At 48.2% G+C, this 10237-nt stretch overlaps 1 protein-coding gene across 2 annotated transcripts; it reads left to right on the top strand.

The window, feature by feature from the left end:
* The first annotated feature begins 4358 nt into the window (after positions 1-4358).
* On the top strand, positions 4359-7263 carry Ffar2 (free fatty acid receptor 2). 2 transcript variants are annotated; one of them, XM_046448075.2, is made up of 2 exons: positions 4359-4555; positions 5538-7263. In XM_046448075.2, exon 2 carries the CDS (start codon positions 5539-5541, stop codon positions 6529-6531), a length of 993 nt encoding a protein of 330 aa, XP_046304031.1. In that variant the 5' UTR covers positions 4359-4555; position 5538; the 3' UTR covers positions 6532-7263. The 2 variants fall into 2 exon arrangements, with proteins under 2 accessions (XP_046304031.1, XP_046304030.1); XM_046448074.2 differs by having other exon boundaries at positions 4361-4568.
* The last annotated feature ends 2974 nt before the right edge of the window (positions 7264-10237 follow it).

Here is a 10237-nt window from a genome sequence, read left to right as displayed (position 1 = left end):
TCAAGTTGTTCCCCAAAACACTGAAGGAAAATGGCCTCATCCCTGAGTCAAATCCCTTGAACTTGTGTATAAACTGCACACCCCGATCTTCTTGTGGCAGACACACAAGGGGACATCCCTCTGTTAGTAGGACATCCTTTTCTTTCATTGTCTGAAAAGGACAACACAGCCCTCTTTTTAAGTAAGTTCCCATGATAAATGCTCGGCACGGGCCATCCTCGTATTCAGTCCTTCTTTTTTCTTGAAATCCCAACTGGCCCTGTGCCAAGACAGTTTGGGGGAACAAAGTCCCTTATGAGAACTCTATGGCTGTCTTTTGGGGAAACTCCCTCTGTAGGTTCAGCTGGGACAGAGCACCAGGTGTCAGCAGGACCATCTTAGCTTTTCCATGGCTCTGACCAAAAGACCTGACAAGAAAAATGTAGAGGGGGAAAAGTTTATTTGGGGGGGCTCATGGTTTCAGGGGTCTCAGTCCATAGATGGCCAACTCCATTGCTCTGGGCCCAACGTGAGGTAGAAGAACATGGTAAGGAAACGACTCAGGACATGACCATCAGGAAGCAGAGAGTCAGGTTGTGTTTACCAGGGACAAAAAATAAACCCCCAAAGCACTCTCCAGATACCTGCCTCCCTGAGACATGCTCTGCCTGCAATCAGCACCCAGTAAATCCATTCAAGTGGATGAACACACTTCTTAGGTTAAGGCTCTCATGACCCAATCATTTCTCCTCTAAACTTTCTTGCATTGTCCCACACATGGACTTTGGGGGGACACCTCATATCTAAAGCAGAGGCTTGAGACGAAAATCTATCCCTTGCTTCTCCCCCCTTCTGGTGGCTGCTGACATTCCCTGGCTTGTGGCCACATCACTCCATCTCTGCCTCTTTGATCACATCACTTTCTCTTCCAGTGTCTGTCTGAAATCTCCCTCTGCCTCTTTATGAGGATATTTGCGAGGACAGGGCCAGCTCAAATGACCCAGAATAATCTTGACATTCTTAGCCCCACCTGCGAAGTCCTTTTTACCGTGGGCAGTAAGATTCCCAGGTTCTGGGGATTAGGATGAGGAACCATTATGCAATGGCCACAGCTGCTCTTATTGGCTAGGAGTGGAGTCTGATTAACAGTAAATAGGTGGACAGAGAGTGAAGGGAGGAGAGATCGCCACAGCGTACTAGGATATACTGTTACCAGCAAGGGACAAGAACACCCCTGGCAGCGGCTGAAGGGTATCCCAGGACCCTGAGACCCTCCTTTCTATGCCGTGGTGCTGGGGGTGGGCTATATAATGCTGCAGAACTGGAGGAGGACAGAAGAAAGGCTGGACAAGTGGTGGCTCTGGAGGACATGCAAATGCAGGAGGGTGGAGATTGTCACCTCCACAGTAGAGTGAGTTGCCCTTGCAAGGACACTGCAAGGGCTGAAAAAGCTGAGAGACAAACAGAAGTTGGGTGCACTGTATGGGCACAGGACAGCAATGAAACCTCAAAATCCATTTGAATGTACGAGTCTGGAAACATCCTTCCTCTTCTTCCCTTGATCCAGAATAATCAGACTTTCATTCCTCTCTGGAATTCTGCAATTTTTCATTTATTGTTATTTGTTCGTTTGTTTGTTTGTTTGGGGGGACTAGGGATTGAACTTCACCACAGAGCCACATCCCCAGACCTTCTTTATATTTTCTTTAGAGTCAGGGTCTTGCTAAGTTGCTTAGGGCCTTGCTGAGTTACTGAGGCTGGCCTTGCACTCTAGATCCTCCTGCCTCAGCCTCCCAAGCTGCTGAGATTACAGGCTCTTGTTATTTATTTAAAGTTAAGTATCCCACTAACCACAGTATGGAATGTTGACTATTAGGGAAGAGGATGGCTGCGAGGGAGCTAATGATGGTCCCCGGGCAAAATCCTGGTAACAGATGATGGTGGATTGCACTGAGATAGGGTGACGGAGATCAGTGGGCGGAGTGGGTTCAGTAGGTCTCTGGGAAGTACACGGGATCATCTTCTGAGGCTAAGGAAGAAGGTATTTTAATTGACTTTCAGATTGACTAAGACTGTGGCTCAGGGGATGAGATAGGAAGCGATCGTATGCCCCGAGATGGAGGATGCAGGAAGAAGGCTGAGTGAACCCGGACATCCAGATGGCACTCCGGCCACCAGACACGTGGATGCCAAGCTCACAGAAACCCAAGGTGGAGATGCCAGAGTGGGCATGCAGAAGATGGTAACAGAAGCTATGGGAGCAGACACAACAGACAACAAAAAGTACAGAGGATGAGAACAGGAAAAGAACCAGATTTTAAGGAACCCCAACTCGTAAGGGATGGGTGAGTACGGTAAGCCGGACACAGGAACTAAGAAGTGGTCAAAGGAGGGAAAGGTGGGTGACCAGAAGAGCATCAGGTTTCTTGGAAAGAGGATGTTTCAAAAAGTTACCTTGGAAATGACATTGAATGTTAATCAAATAAGAAAAAAAAAATGTTTACTGGATTTAGTTACTACTAGCAATAGAAAGAGAAGATCCTGTGAAAAAAAATAGGGTCAGAACCCAAATTAGACAGGTGGGTGACAGAGAGCTAGGAAGCAGACATAGCACTTGATTTATTTATTTTTTTCACATTCTTTTATCGGTGCCAGAGTTGTATGAAACGGTGGGACTTGTTGTCACATATTCGCACATGCACACGATAGAACAATATATTTTGGCCAGTATCATTCCCCGGTCTCTGGCTCTATACAGCACTAACATAATGTGTCCAATCACAACAAGGCAAGGTGTAATATGACGAGAGAAACTGAACTCAGGAGAAATTGTGAAAGCCAAGGCTTTTGTGAAAGTCTACCGAATCTGGCCCAGGAGATTACATTTCTCTTTCCTGTGATGTAGGTGGCCACCATGAATCACGGGTTCCAAAGTTTCCTTCATTACTGCCATCAGCAGGGGGAGGGGCATCCTCCACATAGACGACACACCACCGTGACAGAGGAAGACGTTGAGGAGAGGGGAGGACAGGCGGAGGCCAAGAGGCTGCCTGCTCCTCTACGCTTGCCTTCCTGCAAAATTCTGCTTTGCAGCTAAATCCAGATCCTCATGAATATTTATAGAAAATCATAAAAGCCAAATGACACAAATACATTTGGTAGCAAGCAACAGAGAATGGTCTCTTAGTGCCTTAGTTCCTCTGTTTATCTAGAAAGTGCCTCTGTGTGTGGAGGGAAGGAAATAGGGAGGTGGGAAGCCTTTATTCTAGAAGGGAGTAGAGCTAAACCCCTAGAGATCTGGACCCTGGAGACCTGAACATACTGGATGACTGAGCAGTGGACAGGGAGTAAGTGTGTCCTAGGGAAAGAATGGGGATTCTGAAACCCATCCCCTAGGTTAAAGGGAAACACGGGGGCTGAGGATGTGGCTCAGTGGCAAACTGCTTGCCTAGCATGTGGGGGAAGCCCTGCGTTCCATCCCCAACATCAAAGAAAGAAAGAAAGAAAAGATAAGATATTCTGACTAAACATGACTATCATGTGTCCCCAGCTGCATATTTCTAAAGGATTTTGAGGAGCTTCTAACCTAGAGTTACACTGGAGAGAAAGGGGACAGAGAAAGGACAAGGGTGGTCCAGCCTCAGGGTGATCCTCTCCTAAGGGAGAGGGAATACATGGAGCGCTGCTCTCCTGCGAAGAGGCACTTGAGCACTTGAACTCCAGCCTCCTGTATTCCTGTGTGATGGCACACCTGTGCCCTGAGCCTCCAGATATTTTATTTACCAAGTGGTTCACCATCTATGAAGCTGGAGAGGTGGAACCGTCTAAGACATCTACCAAGGGCTAAGCACTCTGTGTCTGCCATCTCCTGGAGTCCCCACAGAATTTCTGAGGGTTCCCGCGCTCACTTGATGGAAAAAGGAAACCAAAGTTCAGAAAATTGATCTACCCCAAAGTCCCAAATGAAGGGACTTGGATTTGAGCCCACGTCTGCATGACTAAATCCCATGCTATTTCCACCACAGCAAGCCATGAGCTGGGAGGAGTCAATCTGTTTCAACCAAGAAGGCAAAAGACCCTTGGGGTGAAGGGCGGGAGACCACCCAACAGTGGAGGACGGAAGGGTGGAAGGAAGCAGGGAGCCTCTTTCCTTGGAGTGAAATCAACCTTCTTAGGCACTGACCGAGGAAATTGCCTGGAAAGGAGCAGAGATTGTGACATGGAAGTGGGAAAATGCCTGGGGTTAAACAAAAACAAAAAAATCAGGAATCAGGAAGTAGATACAGAAAAATCTGTGTTTGGAAATCGGAACAAGGCTCTCCAGGGAGAGAACAGAGTCGCCGGGGCCCTTGACTTTGGTTTTGAGAGGAAACAGTGCTCAAGGACTGACCTGCCCCTCTCTGGTCACATGACCTGGGCTGGTATAAAAGCTTTCCATCAGCCAGGTCCCTCACGACTTTCTCCTGTGTGAAATGGGCAGCAGCAGTGGCTAAAGCTCTAGTCCTCTCTCCCAAGAGCTTCCAGACTTTTCTTCGGGACTAACTCCAAGAAGCCACCTCTCTGAAACGAAGACCAGGCAAGGCACCTTTGTACGTGTGCTCTGGGATGAGATGCTGGGGTCAGACTCTGAGGGGAAGCCGTGGGAGGGGAGGGCTGGAGGAAATCAGTCAGAAGCTGCAATGGGGGCACACCATTCCCAGAGGCTGGAGTTGGCAGTGGGAAAAGGGGCCACGGACCAGAAGCTTGGAGAGAGGACCCAGGGGCAAGCCTGAGTGTGGGCAGCAAGGTTGCCACACTGAGAAACTGAGTCACCCCCTTAAGAAGAGGGGTTCTATTTAACAGTCAAAACACCAGGCTCAGGAACCTGGGGGCTTTTCTGAATATGTCTCTAAGGTCTTCTGGGGACAAGCCACAATGCAGAGTGCTGGCTCATCCCTCCTCCCACGTTGCCCCTTGTGTACATGGCCTCAGCTTCCCCTTTTCAACCGAGTTCCAGAGTGACTTGCAGGGGTGGACAGGTGGAGGAAAATCTGTGTTCTGCAAAAGGAGGGGACAAGGAGGTCGGGGACTGGGCTGTGGGGCTGGGCACCTGGGGCTTGGGAGACCCAGCCTGGGGTTCACAGTGCCGGGCTTCTTGAATCTTCCTTCTTCTGAGACACACCTTACAGCTCTCTGCTGGCTCCCACGTCCCTCTCCCACGGGTGTATGAGAAGGGAAAGCCTTCAGTCAGGTTGGAAATTGATGACAGTGACTTCCTGTATCTGTGGGGCTGGGAGGGAAAGCGGAGGGGGAATTCCCTTGGGAAACCAAGGGTTGGTCTCCCCCAGAGACACAGGATGGCAAACGTAATAACTGCTGCTTAATATCCCGCCCAAGGTAAAGTCAATAATTGCTCTGGGCAGTTCTGGCAGGTGGTGTGAGCAAGCAGGGGTGGCAGCAGAAAGCTTGGGGCCTGAGAAGGGAGAGTGCCAGGGACCATGTCCACATCGTGAACCAGGACAGAGAAGGGGCTGCAGGTCTCCAGCTTCCTGACCCTGCCCTTTCCCATCCTTCTCCAGAATGTCGCTCAGCTGGCACAGCTCCTTGATCCTCGTGGCCTACATTGTCATCTTTCTCACGGGTCTCCCCGCCAACCTCCTGGCCCTGCGCGCCTTCGTGGGGCGCGTCCGCCAGCCGCATCCCGCGCCCGTGCACATCCTGCTGCTCAGCCTGACGATGGCCGACCTCCTGCTCCTGCTGCTGCTGCCCTTCAAGATCATTGAGGCTGCGTCCGATTTCCACTGGTACCTGCCTCAGATCGTCTGTGCCCTCACGGGCTTCGGCTTCTACAGCAGCATCTACTGCAGCACGTGGCTCCTGGCGGGCATCAGCATCGAGCGCTACCTGGGAGTGGCCTTCCCCGTGCAGTACAAGCTCTCCCGCCGGCCCCTGTACGGCGTGATCGCGGCTCTGATCGCCTGGTTCATGTCCTTTGGTCACTGCACCATCGTGATCGTGGTTCAGTACTTGAACTCCACCGGGGAGGCGGGAAATAGAAACGGAATGACCTGCTACGAGAACTTCACCAAAGAGCAGCTGGACGTGGTGCTGCCCGTGCGCCTGGAGCTGTGCCTGGTCCTCTTCTTCATCCCCATGGCCGTCACCACCTTCTGCTACTGGCGCTTTGTGTGGATCATGCTCACCCAGCCCCACGTGAGCGCCCAGCGGCGGCGGCGAGCCGTGGGGCTGGCTGTCATCACGCTCCTCAATTTCCTGCTGTGCTTCGGCCCTTACAATGTGTCTCACCTGGTGGGGTTTTACTCCAAGAAAAGCCCCCCGTGGCGGGTGGAGGCCGTGGTGTTCAGCTCGCTCAATGCCAGTCTGGACCCTCTGCTTTTCTACTTCTCCTCCTCGGTGGTGCGCAGGGCCTTTGGAGACGGACTGCGGCTGCTCCGAAATCAGGGCTCCTCCCTGTTGGGTGGCAGAGCCAAAGAGAGGACAGAGGTGACGAATGGGGACAGGGGTGTGAGCCAAACAGAGGGAGTGCCAAGTTCGGACTTCACCACTGACTAGTGATTTCCCTTCTGGGGGCATTCTGGGCTACACAGGAGTTGGGCAGTTTGGGAGAGAGGGGACTCCCCGAGACAGGAGTCCCCAGACCCAATCCACAACTGACACTTGGTCAGAACCTCTCTTACCTGCTTGGTAACCCTGCCTGGCTAAATCTTCCCTCCCCAGGGAGCATAGCTCGGTGGCACAAGAAGAAACAGACCTAGAAGCACTGTCAGGCTGGGGTCTCGAAGCAAGGTAGTAGCTATGAAGTTTGTCCTTGTGAGGTGGTTGGTGTTTGGAGGTGATGTGTTTGAAGGCTGAGTCCTAAAGAAGTCTTGCTACAACTTAGAAACCACATTTAGATACTGGTCTAGTTGTTGGTGCTAGGAAAAAAAAAAAAGCCAATAGGAAAGAGAATGGAGAGAAATACTAATTGAGAGCAAAAGTCTCAAAAAGGTTCTGAGCAAGGGAACTCCAAGGGAGGAGCAGGGGCTTAGATCTCTAGTGATCTGGGTTTCATTGTATCAGTTTGGCTTTTGCTTTGTAAATGTGCTCCGTTTGTTTCACATGTTATCTTGTCTCGCCCTTTAAACTGGGGGCTGTGTGAGGCCTGGGTCTCATCTTCCTTCTCCATGGTACCCCACGCAGGCCAGGATGTGGCTTGGTGCCCATCCACCTGAGATTGACACTGATTAGCACAGGAAAAAGCAATCTGGTCTGGCAGATTGAAAATAAAGGCCGTAAAACCCTGAAGTGAGTGTTCACAAGTTTTTGTAGTACATCCGCAAGCCCTGGGGGCTAAATGCAGAGTGAAGAACCAGAGGCCTTAGAGGGAGGTGATGCTATAGAAACCACAGAAAACTTTTAAGATGAATATGTCAAGAGGGTGAAGCAAGTAAGGATACTGATGGAATTCGGTTTAGATGGATGGCTTAGAGGATGCGGCTGAGTCTTGTTTCAAAGATATCTGTTTTTCACAGGGGCTTCAAACAGGTGCCCCCTGCTCTGAAATCTGCTGTTCCTTATCATGAAAATTTGTCCTCCAAGGAATTCATTTTCTATCCATCCCTTTGCCTGCCTTGTGCCTTCTCTCCCTTCCCAAACCTAGCAGCATAACTCATTTCTCTGCAATAAGGACCCCCTGGTCTGGCACTGTGATGCACACCTGTAATTCCAGCAGCTCGGGAGGCTTAGGCAGGAGGATTGCAAGTTCAAAGCCAGCCTCAACAATTTAGCGAGGCCCTAAGCAACTTAGTGAGACCCTATCTTTAAATAAAAAGGGCTGGAGATGTGGCTCAGGGGTTAAGCACCCCTTGGTTTAATCCACAGTACTAAAAAATAAATTAATTAATTAAAAACCCTAACTGTTCTCTCTAATTGAATGAATTAATCTTCAGCCTCCAGCCTCGTCCTTTTTGACTCAGGCCATACATTAGAATTACAGGTGGAGATCTGAAAATAACAGAGAGAGCCAGTCACCCCTACTGAGAGAAGCTCTGGGGGTGGGGCCCAGCAGGTGAGCTTCAGAGCATGACTAAGTCCGGAACGGCTGTCATAGCTCAGGAGCCCAACTCATCCAAGAAATTATTCTTCAGGGAGACCTTCCTTGCATATATGTCCCCCCTCACCTCCACCCACCTTTTCCCATTTTCTGATCCCTCACTTGTCTCCTCTTAATGAGACCCCAGTCAACGTGCACTTTCTCCAGAAAGCTTTTCCTGATTATCCCCCACCCAACTATAAGATCATTTTCTGGTTTCTTTCCTCAAAAGAAGGCTGGACTGTTGATGTAAGAGTCCAGATCCCAGTGATGGTGCATCTTACTAGTTGGGGGACAGGGAGTGAGTCACAGCCTCCAACCGCCTTTGCCCTATCGAAATAATGAGGATAATGCATAGTTTCTGGGCTTATTCTGAGGCCTCAAATGTGATTGCAGCTGGAGGCGTAGCTCAGCAGGAGAATGCATTCTCAGCATTCAAGAGGCCCTGGTTTAATCTTAAGTATCAAACAACTTTATAGATACGTTGTACATGTGAATATTATTTATGTGTTTAATACAAATGTACATACATATATGGTTGCAGGTTTTTTAAAATGTGATTGCGGAGGTAAAATTGCTGAGAAATTGTGGAGTATTATTTAAATCTAAGACATCCATCCATGTGAAGCACAGATGTACTCTCACTTAAAAGAAATATAAGTTAAAAATTTAAAAATACTGGAAATAATATGTTATGTAGCCAACTCTAGGATAGTTTGGCAAGGATATGTGAAAAAAATATATGGAATTTTCCAGCTGTTATGAGTCTATGATGTATAACAGCTTCCAAAAAAGCTAATTTGATTTAGGTGGCGTTAAAAGAAATAAAGATTGAATAAGTTGATAACAACATCTCTCCACTTAGGTGTAATCAGTAGTGCACTCGGGAACAAATGACACATTTGTAAGAAGGATACTAACTCAGGGAATTGAGCCCTCAAAAATTAGCCAAAATGTTTTGGAGACTTAAAACTCTATAGTAGTAGTAGTGGTAGTTGTTGTTGTTGTTGTTGTCGTCGTCAATAGAGCATGTTAAATGGCAGACAGTAACATAGGAAAAAAAAACAGAGAGGGTGAAGGCGATTTTCCAAGATTAATAGGTGAAAGAGGGTTTGGATCCAGGTCTTCTGACTCCGAAATGCCTGCTTTTTTCATTGACAAGGGAGAAAGAAGCAAGAGAACAATGGCTGTGTGGCTCTGTGGCCAGGACATGATAAGTTCCATTTTTCAGAAGATGCATTTTCTGTAGCCCCACAAGGAAGAGCAAAGATCATGACAGGGAGATAATTTCAAACAGCTTGTGCTGTTTAAATAAAACTGACTCCCCCAGCATGGTAAGTCACTCCCCAATTTCCAGGAATACTCAAGTAACAGATAGCAACCACCTATCTCAGGACAGTGAGGAAATACATGTATGATAAGGATTGAACCAGTTAACTGCTAAACCCCTTTGAACTCCAAGATTCTCAGGTTCCTTAGAGACGCAGCTACTTTCGCTAACCAGGAAAGTAGAAAATGAAGTCATTTTGTTCTTAGTGCAGTAATAAGAAAATCATCAGAGTTGGTTTGAGACTTTCAGGGTGAGGCTTTAGCTATTCACAAGAACCTAGTCTTGATTAAGTGACTTCATACATCAGCCCTTTTTTTTTTACCAGGAAATTAGTCATCCATTTGCTCAACAAATTGAGATGGATTATCTACTGCAGATGCTCCTTGATTTATGATGGGGTTCTTTCCCAATAATCCCATCATACTTTTAAAATGCTATAAATAAAAAAAAATGCATTTAAGAGACCTAACCTACTGAACATCACCTCTTGGCAGCATAGTGCTCTACAGACAAACAGTTGTCTCCCTTTGTGACTGGGAGCTGCCACTCAGTGCCACAGCCCAGCCTCACAAGAGAGTCCCATACTGCATATCCCTCTCCCAGGAAAAGATAAAAATTCACAGTGTGCAGGATGGTGTCTACCAAGGGCACTTGAATTTCCCACCATTTCCAAGTTGAAATGTCTTAAGTCGAACCTTCGTAAGTCAGGGACCATCTGTAGAGGTCAGACACTTTTCTGGGGATCAGAGTTTGCAAATGTACAAAGGACAAGGTAGGTGTCCTGTCATGGGGGCTTCCATTCACGTAGCAGGAAACAGTTAAGAAACAAGTAAACAAATGCACCCTCAGGTCCTTTC

This window comes from Marmota monax, unplaced genomic scaffold (assembly GCF_021218885.2).
Source record: "Marmota monax isolate L192 unplaced genomic scaffold, Marmota_monax_Labrador192_F-V1.1 WCK01_AAM20220418_F8-fsc00101, whole genome shotgun sequence".
NCBI classification, from domain to species: Eukaryota; Metazoa; Chordata; class Mammalia; order Rodentia; family Sciuridae; genus Marmota; species Marmota monax.
This window is presented reverse-complemented; position numbering and strand designations above follow the sequence as displayed.

Coding starts and splice junctions, on each gene's coding strand:
- Ffar2 (XM_046448075.2), top strand. CDS start 5,539: ATGTCGCTCAGCTGGCACAGCTCCTTGATCCTCGTGGCCTACATTGTC.